The sequence below is a fragment of the Tachypleus tridentatus genome, chromosome 2 (assembly GCF_004210375.1).
Source record: "Tachypleus tridentatus isolate NWPU-2018 chromosome 2, ASM421037v1, whole genome shotgun sequence".
Classification (NCBI taxonomy): Eukaryota; Metazoa; Arthropoda; class Merostomata; order Xiphosura; family Limulidae; genus Tachypleus; species Tachypleus tridentatus.
Window position 1 is genome coordinate 73,902,997 of NC_134826.1, and position 18,111 is coordinate 73,921,107.

The following is an 18,111-nucleotide window of genomic DNA, read 5'->3' on the forward strand; positions in this document are numbered from 1 at the left end:
GTATAGTGTAAAGCTGCTCATATATATAAATGTTGATAATATTTTAATAAATTACAGGAAGGTGGAAACATATTCAATTTTTGCATGGAAACCTTGAAATTGAATGGAACAGTCCCAGTTACAGCGACTGCTGCTGCCACCTTTACCAATGTGGTTTTAAAGTCTGTGACAGTCACCACCACTTTCCAACATACAGTGGCTTTTATCGGCACAGACAGTGGATATCTCAAAAAGGCGAGTATTAGGCCTAACATTATATATTGGTGTAAAGAACTCGGTCTACAAGTAAAGACGGCAAGTCTTTTCTTTTTACTTGGTGAGTGGTAGGCCTAAACATTTATGTGGAAGGTTGTGTGAACCAAATGATCTGACAGTGCTCATTGAGTCAATATATTAATACAATAATATATAATAATACTAATACAGAATAAGCTGATACACTACTGCTCAAGGTAAAACCAGGTATAAAGAAGAAAACTCTCAAAAATGACATAAATTTCAATGTGAGGAAAGGTATTTCTATGTGCTTGCCTTAAAATACAATGTTAGCAACACTTAGCGTTTCCGAACATTATTAGCCAATAACTATTACACTTATCAATTCCATTCAGTTAGGATAATTGAAACTTTCGAATATTAATGAAGTGTAAGGACAGTTAAGATGTACATCCGTCAACGTAAATGACGCTAGCATCTGTGCTACATATAAATATATTAAATAGGAACAAAATCTTTAAATTCACTCGAGAATATTAAAATTAAATATTAATATTTCTGTTATAATTGTAATTTTATTTGTCGCCGTCTTTAAATGACCTTGGTGTGGTAAAATGATAATTTTTGTTGCAAAATGCTTAAATAATTATTTATCTATTATTTTTATACAAAAAAGTAAAATGTTTAATCGTTTGATCTTAAAGAACTAAAAATATTCACAAAATTGTTTTAATCAGGGTGGGACACTTGGCTGGCAATCTGCAGGTTCGAATTCACCAACCATGTTCGTTTTTACAGGCGTGTGAACTTTATTGTGTGATGGTCAAACTCATTGTTCATTGGTAGAAAGAGTAGCTCAAGAGTTGGTGGTGAATGGTGATAACTAGCTGCATTCACTGCCAATTAGTAAGGGCTATATCAGATAAACCCTCGTGTTGCTTTGCGCGAAATTCAAAACAAACAAATCCTCACTGATCTTCGTGTAAAAACCACGTTTTAATCCAATTATTCAAACTAATCTACACTGCATTGCATATTATGTAAATTAGACACTATATGTGTAGTAAGAGATCCAAACGAATCCATGAACGGTAGTTATATGTTAGGATGCTTCGGTTCGGAAACGCATGATAGTCTTCAAAATCCAAAAACGATATGCTGACGTAAGAGAAATGATGTATAGTGAAATGTCCCAAGGCCAATTAGGCCCTTCATCAGAGCGTGCCAATTTTCTGAAACATCTCTAACCAATTACTGTAGAGCTCCCTTATAATTATAAAGTGGTGCACCCCATTTGATTGTCGGTCCTTTTGAAAGCGTTTCCTTCAAGTCAACCTTAGAGGGATTTCTGTCAGTCATCAGTCTCGGAAGGAAATGCACTCGCCAGCAAACTCGAAATTGTTTCTTCTTGACTGACCCGTATATATACCTTCCATCACGTAGTTTTGGGCTTAACCCTAAAGTATTTAATCAAAATATTTTTCGTTTCGTCTCTTTCGTTTTGGCAACGGAATGAGAAGTAACTTGATTAGAATCACATAGCTTTGATACACTAGTTTGTACGAATCATGAGAGTTTATAAAAAATGAGAGAAAGACAAACCCCTTTCCTCTCACTCGTGTTGTGTGACTAAGGCTCAGTGATCATCACTCGGAAACATATATATAAAATATGTGTGTGCGTGCGTGCATGTTTATTGTGTTAAAAGCGAGGGTTTTATTACATGCTAGTACTTTTATTAATTTAATTCAGAACTCATAAATTTTGGAAAATTCGCAATTTAATCCTGCAGATGTTTTGTGTTTTGGTAAGGATTTCGTTTTTAATCTTGTGAATAGTTTGTTTTTAATTCTTAGGTTAATTTCACAATTTCTACTCGTGCTGAGCCTGGAATGTAAGGTTCGAGTCGTGATTCTACTAAATTCCTTTCACACTTCTACCTGTGAGCGAGTTATAACCGTGAAGGTCGATCATATTAGTTGCTCGCCTTATGTTCGACAGGTACAAATCAGGGTTAACTATGCCTGAAACTTTGGACCTCTGATCTACCCATTTAGCTCGTGTGTCGCGTATGGCGGTTTTCATGTTCCAAGAACTAAATAATAATCAGTTAAACCTTTCCATTCAGTGTAATTTGCATTCTATGAAATTGTTGTAGACTCTTAATCTTGTTACTGATACTACAAATAACGTTTTCTACGTTTCACTTTGAAATTCCTTGATGTATATTTGTAATGCAAAGACTGATTTGAGTATACTATTAGAAAGTTATAACGAGTTATAATGCATTTCGTTAAGTCATACCATACCATGTTACTATATATTTAGATTTACTACTTTTTAATGAAAAAGAAACAATTCATATAAATGAAAATAAATGTCATACGCAGACATGGTTTTTGAATAATTATTTCCTAAGCGTGGGCTTTGTACGAAGTTTTATATATTTTATGGAGTTAGTTATTATTGGAATTACGGACGAAAATATCGTCAACAGTGGAGGTGCATAACTGATGAAACAAAGCATCTACATCTTTATAAGTAGGAACATAAATGTATACTTAAGTAGTTATAGTTAATGTCAAGTTGATGTATTAAGTACGTCGCTATCTGGAATTTAGGAATATTATAAATGCGCAGTAGTGACACGAGTCTCCGTCACCTAGCTTCTTAGAATTTGTTTGCAAGCTTAGAGTTTAATATTGTTTCAGTAGCAGCAGCTATTGGATTTAAATTTAGGGATCATTATTGTCCGTTTTTTTATTATTTTTTATTAATTTTCTGCAAATGTGAATCCTAGTGTGCAAGTAAATGTAGACAGAAGTAGTAAGACCTCTACAGGCGGAAGTGACATCATACTGTGACACATGAAAACAGAAGTTGGGAGGGGTGATGTCATCAGAGATGACAAGGTCACAGTTCCGAAAGTTTAAACCAGAGAGAATGCCCTCAAGGACTCATTGCTAAGCTGCCATGACAGGCAGCCATTTATGTCATAGTTCATCAAAGTGTCACCAGAGGGCACAAACAACTTGTATAATTTTCCTGTTTGAAATGAAATTTTTGTTTATACTGTGATATACCTTTCTTTGCCCCGCATAAAATCATTTCAATTGAATTAAACGTATAAGTTATCGAAGTTGGTAGTGAGATTGTTTAGGCAAGTGTGTTATGTGAATAATGATAAAAACACAGACTTTGGTGATGCATTTTAAAGTATAATGTTCCGTTGCACAGTTAGGAATTTTTTTCCTTCTTGGGGTGGAGCTCCTAGGGGGCAGGGGCGGGCTTAGTATTAAAATGTAGTAGCTTTTTAAGTTGTTTGGTGTTTTGAAATATTAACATGCGTTTATCGATGTATCTTATGTAGTACTATGATGGGCATACTAATAAGTGTATTAAGATGGACGTACAAACTATCGTATAACGTTAGGTATATAATTGTATTGTTCAACTATGATAAAACATTATTTGAATAGACCAAAATAACGTCTCTTCCATAGTGAGGAATTGAACCATGGATTTAAGAGTTGCGAGTCAACATTCAGTATTATCTTACACAAACAAACACATAGTAAAACGTATAATAATGATTATCCAGAGCCGATTCAAAAAAGTTCTTAATCTTCCTGTTATGCTTAGAGAGCTGTACAGTCCATGTATAATAATAATTATTATTATTCACATCAGCTCCAAAGAGTTGTTAATCCTCCTTTCATTCCCAGAGAGCTGTACAGTCTAGGTATAATAATAATAATTATCCACATCAGATCCAAAAAGTTATTCATCCTCCTGTCATGCCCAGAGAGCTGTACAGTCCAGGTATTATAATAATAATAATTATCCACATCAGATCCAAAGAGTTATTCATCCTCCTGTCATGCCCAGGTATTATAATAATAATAATCCAGGATCCATTTGTTCATCCTCCTAATAATAATATTATAATTATCAGATCAGATCCAAAGAGTTCTTAATCCTCCTGTCATGCCCAGAGAGCTAGCTGTACAGTCCATGTATTATTATAATTATCTAGTTCAGATCCAAAGAGTTCTTAATCCTCCTGTCATGTCCAGAGAGCTAGCTGTACAGTCCATGTATAATAATAATTATAACAATTATCAGTTCAGATCCAAAGAGTTCTTAATCCTCCTGTCATGTCCAGAGAGTTAGCTGTACAGTCCATGTGTTATAATAATAATAATTATCCAGTTCAAATCCAAAGAATTCTTAATCCTCCTATCATGCCCAGAGAGCTAGCTGTACAGTCAATGTATAATAATAATAATATTATTATCCAGATCCTAAAAGTTCTTAATCCTCCTATCATGCCCAGAGAGCTAGCTGTACAGTCAATGTATAATAATAATAAGTATTATTATCCAGATCCTAAAAGTTCTTAATCTTCCTATCATGCTCAGAGCGCTGTACAGTCCAGGTGGGTTTGGGAGTATTTGCACAGTATTTCAGGTTCTTTTGCATCCAGTGTATGAGTTAATACCAAGTTTAATGGTGCAGTTAAGAAGGCTCACTTTGGGGTGTAGTTATCATCAGTCTATGAATCCCAGTCAGCAGAACTACGAAGCTCTGGCTGTAGAAGTGATGCCTGGCCCCGGACATAACTATTCGGGAAAGCAAGCTCTCTTAACGTACAGCATCGAAGGTGCTTTGGTTGTAAAGATGTTCTCCAGTGCTCTTGCATCTTTGGCAGATAGTTTTTGCTTCATCTCATTGTCTGAGCTGGCAATGGGCTCCTTAGAGAACAACAGAACTATAAGTCATTCAAGTTTGTAGAAAAATGGTACTTGCCGTCGTTTTCTCTATTCCTGTGAAGTCTAATGTAGTATGACCCTAACAGAGTGTTAAAAAGGGCAAAGGGTCAATATTTGAGACAGTAGTTTGACCAAAGATGTAATTTTAATAATTGCCAACAGCATGTGCAACCCACAGTTCTGACACTTGTAGGTGCTGCGCCAATGCTACAGCCAAGGTTTTTGATCCTGTCCTGTCGTAACTTACTGTCATTATGGTGTGTAATTGGAACATGATTCAGGCGTGTGTGGTGTACGGATCCTTCCTGACAATTTTTTCAGAGTATTTTTTTCGATATAATAGTTCTTTTATTATATTTATTGTTGATCAAAATAACAGTTTAGATTTTGACAGTAGTCTTCTAGTCTGTGTGTTTTCTATAGTCTAGTCAATGACCCTCCTGGACTGGACATTGATTTCAAATGACCTTCAGTCTTTAGACAGCTTCAAAGGTTAAGAAACCAATTTGTGGATACCTTTTAAGTCTTTAACAGTGCTTGGTTTTCGGTTGACAATGACTGCTCATCAAAAAGTGTCGCATCCAAATCAAGCGGAAGCACTGAAGCCGTGAGTACCTAGAGCATTCAGACAAATGAAGAGGTCAGATTTGTTTCTATTTGGAAACCTCCCTTTAAAAGTCAGGGATAATGAGTCATCTTGGTATCCAAGATCAAGAATCGCCCTGTGTTAGCCACTCTTGACTGACTCTTCAAACTTGAACAGTGTTCCTTTAGAAGTCTAATTTGGAATTTCTTCTCTGAAGAGTTATATAAAGTAACCTTTTTTTTGGGATGGTATCTGTGGTGGGGTACCTGTTGTAAGCATTTATTTTAACCACATAAGCCTCTAACTGCATGTTTACAAGCTGATCTGACATATTTCAGTACAATGTTAGCCATTGTATCTTTATAATTTAGCACGAGGAACTCTTTACTGCCCACAACTCTTCATACTCCCAAGAGTCTGGGCAATTTTGGCAAAGGACGCTTACATATAGCAAATTTGCTATCTTTACTACCCATAAACTCTCGTGCTAAGCCACTACTCAGTCAACTTCTAGACTATTCAGCATTCGCCTCTTAAGAACTGCAAGGTTTTCTGTGAGTATCTCGATTTCCACTTTCTCTCATGGTAGAGTTACTGAATTGTTCATAATTCTGGTCATGGACAATTAATGAAAATTTGTAGGCTGTTCGTTGAGCGAAAAAACACCCCTCTTGAGTTCATCTGCGGCGCTCGTGTTTAATGTACTAGATTCTTATTTTATACATGATCTTTATATGAAACTATTGCATTATTTTTGAAATACTAAAATATGCAAATTGACTTAATGTCTTTGTTACTATGACGACATAGAAGATAAAACTACGTTTTAATACCAAATTTGTAAGATAAAAAAGCCCGAGAAATAAGCTTTGAACTGAAAACTACGTTCGCTGAACTGACAATATTCTTGTTTTTACATTTTTTTCTTTAACATATACACTTAAAATTACATTTGGCTTAACGAAAAGTGATTAAAATGTTGGTGTTTTTCTTCACATTTCTGTTAATTAACCCTTTAATTGTTTTTCGTCAGACATGTACACAAACACCATTTTAGTTTCGTCTTTTGTGTGCTTCAAGTCACTTCCCAGAAGGCCCTTTTGATTTTTTTGTAAAAATTAAATATTTTTTGAAAATCCTTATTAACAAGCTTCAAGGAATTAAATATCCAGTCCAATTAATTGTAATAATTGACTTAATATTGTTTCAGCATATAGTAATTTTTTTTTCAACCTAATTGGATTATCATTCCGGCTGGCTACCTGGCATAGGAATAACAATAGTAAACCACAACTTTGGAATGATTATGAGTAACATCGCATTTCCAGTTTGCACGTGCAACTTGGCAGCAACGTCACTTTTTTCTCAGTAGGAGTGCTGCTTGTAGATTTCATTAGATTATCTCGATACTACGCCCCCTCCACGCTGAAAACTACGTGGTAAATTCCCAGCCAGAAACCACTCAGTTAATTCCAATAGCCTAGTGGCTATGAACAACATCACTCCTGAAGTAGAGGAAATGTCTATTGAAGTGGAGGGCGGTGCCTGAGAAACAGCTCCCCATGACATGGCCTTCTTCATTGCACAGATTTTTTAACGTATTATCTTTTTCATCGCATTCTGGAATTTAATCGAGTTTGTTGTATTTTTTGCCGCTAGGTGTTTCACACGGTGTATGCGCAATGCACGCTAAGCCTATTTATTTGTTATCATAGTTGCTCAATAAGATACCGCAGGAATTAATTTTTCTTACAAAAATTTTAGTTTAAATAAATGCACGCATTTTTTTCTTTTTTCGGAGTCATGACTTTGCTGAAGCCAGGGTAAGATAAACGATGGACTTTACGAAATGAACAAGAGAAGAGAAAGTGCCACGACTTCTAATGTTCTGTTGGCCCTCGCACATCAATTGGTGCACATCAATAGTCCAGAGTGGGATGACTGGTAGTTAGCGTGCCGAAGAGCGAGTGAGATGGTTCACGGTTTGCGTCACGTTACCGTAAAGAGCGCTCCACACATTGGGGCTGTGGGTGCGTTATAAGAGTAGCGGTCAAATGATTGGCGGTGAACTGTTGACTAGTTGCCTTCCCTAACTTTATCAGTTCAAATTAACGGCATTAACTCAGCCCTAGTATTTTAGGGCGAATTTCCTAAACAAAAACTGGAATGACAAGATTATCTTCGTCAACGTTTCTCTGTTTGCCTTTTTTGTTTTTTGTTTAGCTTCGTTTATTTAAAAATATGAATAATTAGTTCAAAGCTATACTTGTTAAAAAATTACGTTCTTTCAGTGTACGGTTGTGGTACTGAAAAGTATTATCTGTTTCCCAATTAATAAAGTTGAGGTAATTTTGAATTTGTGACTGCTCGTCGTTGGAAGTAAAATATATATATATAAGTATTCCCCTAGTGAAACAGCGGTATGTCTGCGGACTTGCAACGTTAGAAACAATCTTTCGATACCCGTAGTGGACAGAGCACAGATGGCCCATTATGTATCTTTGTGCTTACCCACAAACAAGCAAAATTTATAACACACAAGTTATAGTGTAAGTTTGATCAGCACAGATAATTAATAGTTGTTTTAAATAACATTCCTTTGACAAAAAACAACCAACTAACTGTGAAATTTGCTGCAAAAGCATATAACAGAATATAACACAAAATTACGTTTGTGCTAAGTTTGTGCTTGTTTCTGTTACCAAACGCCACAGTGGTGTGATTAGTAATACGAGACTCCTAATGCAAACGTTCGTTTCAGACAGTCCTTAAACTGAACAACAGGTTAATAAACCGTTTAGTTTTCAAACATAGTTTTATCTTCCATTTAAAACATTCCTCACTTCATGGATTTTTTTTTTCTCGAATCGACGAATACACTTCATATATTTATTTATGGTTTTTAAACAAAAAATAAGTTAATTTTAAATGCTGGCTAAAGCTCTTCAGGTTATATATAACATTTTCGTAAAATTTGGTACGCTATTCTTTTTCCTCAGGGTCCAGCATGGCCAGGTGGGTTAAGGCGTTTGACTCGTAATCTGAGGGTCGAGGATTTGAATCCCCGTCGCACCAAACATGCTCGCTCCTTCATCCGTGGGGGCGTTATATTGTGAAGGTCAGTCCCACTATTCGTTGGTAAAAGAGTAGCCCAAGAGTTGGCGGTAGGTGGTGATGACTGCCTTCTGTCTAGTCTTACACTGTTAACTTAGGGACGACTAGCGCAGATAGCCCTTGAGTAGCTTTGCGTGAAATTCAAAACAAACAAACAAACAAACAAACTTTTTTCTCAACGTCGCCGCATATGCTCTCTCTGCTCCCTAGTGGCACAGCGGAATGCCTGCTGATTTACAATGTTAAAAACCAGGTTTTAATACCCATAGGGGAAGGGCACATTTGGCCGATTGTGTATCTTTGTGCTTAATTATAAATAAACAAACGAACAAATGCTCGCACCTTTCAGCAGTGAGGACGTTATTAAAATATTACGGTCAATCCCACTATCCGTTGATAAGAGATGGGTGGTGGTGGCTAGCTACATTTCCTTCTAATCTATCACTGCTAAATTAGGGACGGATAGCACAAATAGCTCTTGTGTAACCTTGCGCGAAATTCACACCAAACAATATATCCTTCCTCAAAATTTACCACTAGTCATTGAGCAGTAAGCTTTTAAAGGCTTATGTTAAAATTTGGTACTAGATCTATGCTATGGAAACAGCGCAAACAGTCCACTGTGCAACTTTCCATAGCAACAAACAAATAGCTCTCTCTTTCGTTAGCCCAATCTCTTTTAGACCGAACAAAACCGTGTTGACGCGAAGTATATTACATAGAATAGAAATGTCAAAACTTTATTTATGTCTTAACGTACAACTGTCTTTGTGAAACTTTGAGATGAAAAACTCTTTGCTTGGAACATGGATTTTACACGAAGATCAGTGTTTGGTTTGAATCTCGTTAAAGCTACACGAGGGCTACCTGCGATAGCCGTGACTAATTTAGCTTTGAACGACTAGAGGAAAGACATCTAGTTGTTTTACTAACGAACAGTGGATGGGTTTGAACCAGGCAAATAACATCTCTTAAAGTTGAAATCGCGAGCATCTTTGGGATGGAAATTCGAGTGAAGTGCCCTAACCATCTGGCCATACTGGACTTAGGTGGTAGTTATAATTTTCAAATTTCTGCTATTCAACGAAGGTAAACATACACCAGTGACTGATTCTGTCTTGTTTATACTCGGCTTCTAAAGGTACTAACAAACAGTGGTGATGATGTACGTGAGTTTGAGCCAGCACTAGTGACTCATTCTGTTTTATTTATACTCAACTTCTAAAGGTACTAATAAACAGTGGTGATGATGTACGTGAGTTTGAGCCAGTACTAGTGACTCATTCTGTTTTATTTATACTCAACTTCTAAAGGTACTAATAAACAGTGGTGATGATGTACGTGAGTTTGAGCCAGCACTAGTGACTCATTCTGTTTTATTTATACTCAACTTCTAAAGGTACTAATAAACAGTGGTGATGATGTAGATGAGTTTGAAGAGGTATCTGTTGATCTAGGCAACTCAATCTTAGCAGATCTCCAACTGGACAAGTCAGGACAGTTCATCTATGTGGCCTCTACGTACAAGGTAAGTTATTTTTATAACTTTCTGACGTTATTGTCGTGAATACTGAATGTGCCCTGTAATGAAAAGCTTTATTCTAAGTTGGTGTTTAAGTTAGACTTGTTTTTCGTGAGCACGTGTTATTAATTGGCAAAATATTTGCAGTTATCGTGTTATATTTCTGGCAATTCGAGTTGATAAGAAAGGAAGAGGGCTTTCTAGTAATACATTTTTCCCCCACCCGTAAGTGGATTAAGGGTAAAGACTAAAAGCTCGTAAATGTAAAAACAGAATTGTGTAATACTTGGTGGGTACAACACAGATGTTTCATTGTGTACCTTTGTGTTTAACAACAAACACGAGAAACTACTGGCAGCCTTTAGCTTCATAAATGTAACCAGGGGCGTAGATCCTGGGGGGTGGGGGATACACCCCTTCATTTTAGGTGGGGGTATGGTGCATACAATCATCCCACTCTACAGTTTGGTCTGTTGAATTGTTTTATTGTATCACAGACCTACAAATTGTGTGTTTGTTCTTGTGATTCTCGTGTTCTTACCAATCGAATTGCATAATTAGGCCTAGATGTAGGCTTTTTCAGTAGCCAAATGTACATCTTTAATATAGGCGTGCTTCTAAGCTTTTCGATCTAAGCGATAGTTCGTAAGTATCGGTCAGTAGGCCTAAGTATACATGCAAGGCTTGCAAGCACTATCACAGAATCTACCTACGTCTTGCACGTAGTGTAAGATTAAGTAAAATGTTCATCACAATAGATTGAACAGAGCATGAAATTCGAAAATTTTATTCCCAAGCGTAAACTCCTGTGTTCTAGATCTGGCAGGCCATTTGTAGCTTGTAGCTGCATCAATCTTATGTGTATATTGTGCGGTTTTCCTACGCCATTTGTTCTTATGCATGTCTAGCTGGTTTTATTGTCGAACGCCTTACTCTCCTTAGCTGCCAAAGTTTCTGATTATAGTGTACGTTTAGTGTACAGTTAACGACAGGTTCGGGCCGCTCGAATCCAGACGTGCCCTTGCACACTCGAATCCAGACGCGCCCTACATCAACCCCCTCCGCTCCCTTTAGTCTGAGCCTCGATTTTACAACAGGGCTCATTAGACCTGTGTTTTGGCCCTCATTAATCCATGAAATTTCAGATTATCACCGCCCTCTAATAAAGTGCTGGTGCTTTATGGTAAAAGAACAATATATTCTCTTATCATAGATAGTAAAAATATTCTATTTTCTTGTATAATTAGAGCACAAAAAGAGCGATTTCAACGGCCTGAAGCCTCTACTCGAATTATATTGCTAGTTTTTGTTTAGGTGTTTTTATTTAACAGACGTGCTTATAAACATTATATCACAACGTGTTTGCCTTTTGATGAGCTTTAACAGGTATATGATATATTTGTGATTTGTTTAAGTATTTTTCGAGAAACTTGCAATTACTTGTGTTGTAACTAGCACACGTCATTGTCCTAGCGATGCCCAGGCGGTCAGTCGACTCGGTAGTCACTGTGAGGTTCGCGCGTTCTACTTAAATACATTGTACAGTTCAGTCCTACTTCCATTCTGTTCCATCTTCGTTCGTTGTACGTTAGAGTTTTTCAATATTTTAAAATATTTTAGCCTGTTGAGTCATCTGGGAAACAGATTCCAATTATGACAAGCAAGCGTCTGAAACTTTCCGATATTAGACAGTTCTGCAAGCCAGTTACTAGTACTACAAGTGACAATGCAGATGCAGATAATTCAACAACCTCAAGCAAAGGAATAGAAACTTGCCATACAGAGGAAATACCATGCTCTTCAGAAGACGAGTCTGAAAATGCTTGTGCAACTGTTGCACATCATGAACCACTAGATAGTTGTGAAACAAGTTTGTGCAATATTGAAACATCTGACACTCCACAGATACAGTGTGGAAAGCCATATCATCCAGACGCACAACTAATACCACGACAGAAAGCAAAATCTCAAAATATCAACTTCCAGGGCAAGTGGTTTGAGTTCTCATGGCTGCACTTCGACAATCAGACTCAAAAGGTCATATGCTTTCATTGTGCCAAGACAGAAAATAGAGGCCTTTCTACAGGGAAGTTGGAGAGATCAGTGGAGTATACCTTCATATCCACCGGTTTTTGCAACTGGAAAAAGGCAAAACGGAAATTCAACAAACACCAATCCTCCTCTCAGCACAGATTCGCTATATCTCCAGAAGGTTCACTTGATGTAACTCCAGTGACTGTCCAGCTACATGATTGAAAAAAGAAGCAGCAGGAAGAATACAAAAGAAGTCTAGCCAAAATATTCAGAAGTTTACGTTTCTTACTGTGTCAAGGTTTAGCATTACGTGAACAAACTGATACAGAGGGGAACTTCCTGCAGTTATTGAAGCTCCTGGAAGAGGAAGATCCTGAGTTGACGGCCTACTTGTCAAAGAAAACCACATTCATATCACACCAGGCTTAGAATAAAATAATGGAGATGTTCAGCCATCAAATACTGAGGAACATAGCACACGAAGTGCAGCAAAGTAAAATATTTGCATTAATGGTTGATGGCACTCAAGATGTTACAGGTGGCGAACAGGAAGCAATATGTTTACGATACATAGATGAGATCCTTGACGTCCATGAGACATTTCTTGGTTTGTACAGTGTTTCCAATACAACTGGTGAAACAATATCCTCGACTATACTTGATGTACTGACTAGACTCAATTTACCACTGTCAGGAATAAAAGCACAAACTTATGATGGAGACGCTAACATGAGTGGTGTGTACAGTGGATGTCAGGCAAAAATAAAAGAGAAGCAACCGTCAGCTTTGATTTTCACTGCAGAGCACACAAGGCTAATTTAATAATGCAACATGCAGTTGAAGCTTGTGAATGTGTTCGAGATTCTATCCAGTGGGTACATGAACTTGGTGTCTTGCTTCAGAGGTCAGGCAAATACAAGACAATCTTTGAAACTATTGTATCGTCAGACGGCCATAATGGTCCAATTAAATACATCCGCTCACTGTGTCCAACACGCTGGTTGTGCTGCCTATCTGCAATTACATGTGCTAATGATCAATACAGTGACATTGTTGATTCTTTGTCTGAATTAGCAAATGAAAAATCAGATGTAGCAGTGAAAGCACGAGGTCTGCTGGACAGATTTGACAAAGGAAAGACAGTTTTAGGATTGTTGATGGCTCAGCATCCATTAGCTGCATTAGAGGAACTAACCCGTGCATTCCAAGCAAAATCAGCGACAGTATCTGGCGTGATTGAAGCATCTGCAATGACAGTTGAGCAATTGCGGGTATTGCGAACAGAGGAAAATTATAACAAGATATTTGATGAAGCTGAGAAAAAAATAACTTCCCTAGATCTGGTGCATATTGAACTACCACGTATTCGCAAACCCCCCAGAAGGATCACAGTTGATGGCTCAGCACACCATTCTGCAACAGCTAGAGATTGCTACAGAAGCCAATATTTTGAATTTGTAGACACAGTCCTAGAACATCTGACCACTAGATTCAATGCAGATAACAATGACTTGAGGCAATATCTGGCACTTGAAAACATGATCACATCTGGCAAGATTGACAACTCGGTTATAAACTTCTATCCAGAAATCTCTGCACAATTTTCAGTTTCAGTTTCTCGGCTCGAGTTTCAGTTGCCCATGTTCAAAGAAACAACAAAAGCAGTATCTCTGAAAGGTGCGAAGGATGCTTACTGTAAAATGCATGAAACAAGCCAGCAGATGTTTAGTGAAGTGTTTCTTCTCATGAAAATTTTGCTTGTATGTCCTGTATCCAGCTGTGAATGTGAACGCAGCATTTTCTGCATTAAGACGGTTGAAGACGTGGTTAAGGTCAACTGTGTTTCAGTGCCGCCTCAACCATGTGGCAGTTTGTCACACTCACAAAGATAAGGTCGACAAGATAAATATAGAAGAGCTTATGAAATAATTCATAAACAGATCTGCACAAAGGAGGTCTACGTTTGGGAACATGTAGACTAGAGGACTAAATTAATCTTACTTTAATCAAAAGTATGAATAATTACGTGCTACATTGTATTGATGTGTAATTTTCAAGAGTTCGCAAAAACATTTTAATTATTCTTATCAAACAACATGTACAGTTTTTCAATAGATATAAACTTATCAAGGGTAATTACTAATTTTATTAATATTTGAAAACGTAATTCATGCAATGAAAGTTATTAGTAACCTTGTCGAGTATAATGGCCAACTTTTATACTGTACAGTGTGCAGGAATAAATTCATGTGGCAGTTAATTTATGACATATTTGTCTTTATTTTATTAACATTTTGAAAACTGCTCACAACACCTCACTTAAACAAACCTACATGGAAACCTTGAAGTATCGTGGCAACAAGATTACTCTGTGACTGCATGTTTACAACTTTCAGGTTCACGTAATCAGAGATTACCAATTTGCAAATTGAACAGTCCATGTAAGTGGTTGCAAAAATTATTAAAATCATCCCCCCCTATCGGGTGTAAAAAAAATATACGGCCCTGAACGGTAACGTCTGTGCTTTACCTGCACACATGAACACACACACACACACACACACACACACACACACACACACAAACACAGACAGATAGACACACACACACACAGACAAACACAGACAGATAGACACACACACACACAGACAAACAGACAGATAGACACACACACACCTATATATATCCCAAACTGTTCTTTTCCTTGAAATGTCTGTTGGCATTATATCCACTTCACCAGTTGACCCGTCCCTATTATGAATGTTCTCTCTACTATTAAGTCACGCGTATTTACCCTGGAGCATCTTACTAATGAGATACTGAATTTTTGGTTGGCTACAGTTTTGAGCAATGGAAATGCTTCTTTCATTCAAATAACATTCTCATATTTAAGCCAGTAACTTGTTAAGTAACTGGTAGAGAAAAATAAGATTTTTATAATCCTGTTGTCAGTACACTTAAATTGTATTTGTCTACTTTAGTTTACTTTACAAGTTGGAGAAGTGAAAGCTTTCAGGAGAGTGTAGTGCTGGTCTTGTAGATCTTTGGTTACTGTTAAAAAAAAGTACGCAATGCATTTTGTAATATAACAAGTTTTAAATCCCGTTTTCTCTTATTAATATCTTTCCTTTTTTCTGTAGTTAGCCAAAGTAAGGATAGCAAAATGCCACCAGTATAACAGTTGTGAACTATGTCTAAGAGCAAGAAACCCTTACTGCGGCTGGTGCTCTCTCGAGAAACAGTAAGTCTATAGTTGTGGGTGTTCTTACCACAGACAGAAATGGATATTGACCCGTATTCTCAATCGACTTGTTAGAAACTTTCCAATATTAAAACTACAAACTTGGTATATTCTTAAAGTGTTCACGTAGTTTATAAGACTATAATCATTTTAAGATGAATATTTTATTACCTCGTTGCTTAATTAAATACGTTTTGACCACGTTGTCAAAATGTAGTAAAGAAAAGTTGTTTAACAACTCGTGTTTTGAAGCTTAGCAAATATATATAATCCGTTTGATATGCAAGCAACTTTCGTATTTTAACACTATTTGGGCCGTGGCGTGGCCTGGTGATTAGGGCAATCTATTCACAATCTGAGTTGTGGGATCAAAACCTGTCACTGAGCAAAAGGTCTGGATATTAAGAGCGCTAGACGATGAATTCCAAAGTACGTAGTTTCTCGCCCCGTTATCGTAAAATCACATTTTGCATTCTGGATCCGCGGGTGCTTTATAAGAGTCAAATCCCACTATTTAACTACTGTGGTCCAAGAGATGTCGCGCAGATAGCCCTAGTGTTGCTTTGTCCGAAATTCAAAACAAACAAACCAATAGTTGTCTTCACAACTAGCGCGTACATACAGCCCTCGAGTAGCTTTGGACGAAGCCCGGCCTGACCAGGTGGTTAGGGCGCCCGACTCGTAACCTGAGGGTCGCGAGTTCGAATCTTCGTGGTGAAGCCGCGCATTTCTGAACTTGTCTCGGAAAGGCAACAACAAAAGTCACATTGATTTGCAGTAAATATTCATTGAGTTTTGTTTTTGTGTGAAATTCATATTTTGTTGGTTTTGTTCTTTGAACACAGTGATATTGTTTGCAAATGATGCATGGTTCATTTTGTGCACTAATAAAATATCTACTTATGTTTTGAATTCGTAATTGGAAAAATAAAATATGATTTTTTCAAAGGGTTCAGTGAATGCAAGTACGAAACTTCCGGGGTTCAGTACCGCTAACAAGGTTAAGAACCATTGCTTTAAAGTGAACAAACCAAGTGAACGAAGAACCTAATACGACACCCTTTCAAATCGGGCATCACGTGATTTCTATACTTCTAGGGTTAGTAATGAACCAACTTCTAGAACACTTTTAACTAACAACCCAGTGCACATTCGGCTACATTTATATCTAATGTGTGTTATACCCCACAGATAGTGGTGTCAAGAAATGGGCGTTTTTACAGCCCTACTTGTGTTTACTGAAACAGCATTCTTTAACGATTCTTTCATGACGAATTTAACTTTGTTTGAACGATAAACAGTGTCGGTTTACAGGTTTACACCTAGCTCTGTTTATAAACACCATGTCTGACCCACTGTGCGTTTACAACTATTTTTTATGGTTCTTTAAACACTGACTAGAACGACTTTAATGGACGATGTTTAACAGCGGATAATTTCTCAAATTCCAACGCTTCCTCTGATCATTCTTATAGTGTTGAATAAAATAAGAAAAGCAATTTTGTACATCTGTAAAGCGTGTAAGTGTTAAGCAAAGTCTTATTAGTATTGGTTTCTACGTCCCTAACTTAGAAGTGGTAGGCTAAAGAGCAGACAACTAGTCAACATCACCCACCATCAACTCTTGGGTTAATCTTTTACCAACGGATAGCGGCATAGACTGTCACTTTTATCTTAGAACGGTTGGTATGGGTATTTTCTCGTCATCAAGAACACCATCACTTGTAGTGTGCACTTGCATGAAAGAACAAGTACGTTCGGCGACGGAGATTCGAACCCCGCGACCCGTATATTATCAGTCGATCGCCTTAATCGCCAGACCTAACTTTATAACTCTCCACAAAAGACCCTCAGTGGCACAGCGACAAGTCTGTAGTATTTTAACGTCAAATACCGAGTTTTGATACTCGTGATGGGCAAAACAGAAATAGAAAATGTCATAACTTTGCGCCTAACAACAAACAAACAAACCTTTAAAAAACTGAAACACTAATTTCAATACCTGAAGAGCGCTTGGCCTTTAATCGTATCTTGATGTTAATTCTTTAGATAAGATAAATATATTTTAATGTCAACGGAAATTGTTTAAAATAATAAAACATAAATGTGTTTATTAATTGTCTTGAACCACTCTGAATGTGTTAAGTCATTAATTGACGTGGGTATTAACCATTGGTTAGCTGTTGCTCATTTAATTAATGCAAAGAGTATTTTAACTCATATTTAGAAAAGTGTGAGCACAGCATGTTAAAAGCTATGCTGAAATGTGACAAGGTTGATATTATTTTTACGTACACGTACTTTTAATCACAACTATTTATGACAGCCAGGAAAGGTGGAGCGATATCATCGCTTATGCCACAAAAAAAAAGCCACTTGATTATGTACTTGGCAACGTCGTGTTTCAAAATTAATACTATAAATGGGAAGAGGGAGTGCCGTAAAATATTTTGATGGGGCTCAAGCTAACCGTTTGTTAGATACAAAGTTATATATATCGCTTTGGTTTGACGGACAATTCACTCATTTTGCTACTGACTCAGTTGAGTCTTCATCCATAACGGTAAAATTAAAATAGTTAACAAACTTGAACTGGTTGTCTAATATCTTATCCATCAGAAATTGT

The 18,111-nt window shown here is 37.1% G+C and overlaps 1 protein-coding gene across 12 annotated transcripts in view; it reads left to right on the forward strand.

Moving 5' to 3' along the window:
- The window catches only part of LOC143244235 (plexin-B-like), a 170,989-nt gene that overhangs the window by 129,774 nt on the left and 23,104 nt on the right, over nucleotides 1–18,111 (forward strand). For all 12 annotated transcript variants that reach the window (XM_076488533.1, XM_076488538.1, XM_076488532.1 and 9 more), the window contains 3 exons: nucleotides 58–234; nucleotides 10,088–10,216; nucleotides 15,385–15,485. In XM_076488533.1, coding sequence (XP_076344648.1) covers nucleotides 58–234; nucleotides 10,088–10,216; nucleotides 15,385–15,485 — 407 coding nt within the window. The remainder of the gene's footprint in view (nucleotides 1–57; nucleotides 235–10,087; nucleotides 10,217–15,384; nucleotides 15,486–18,111) is intronic.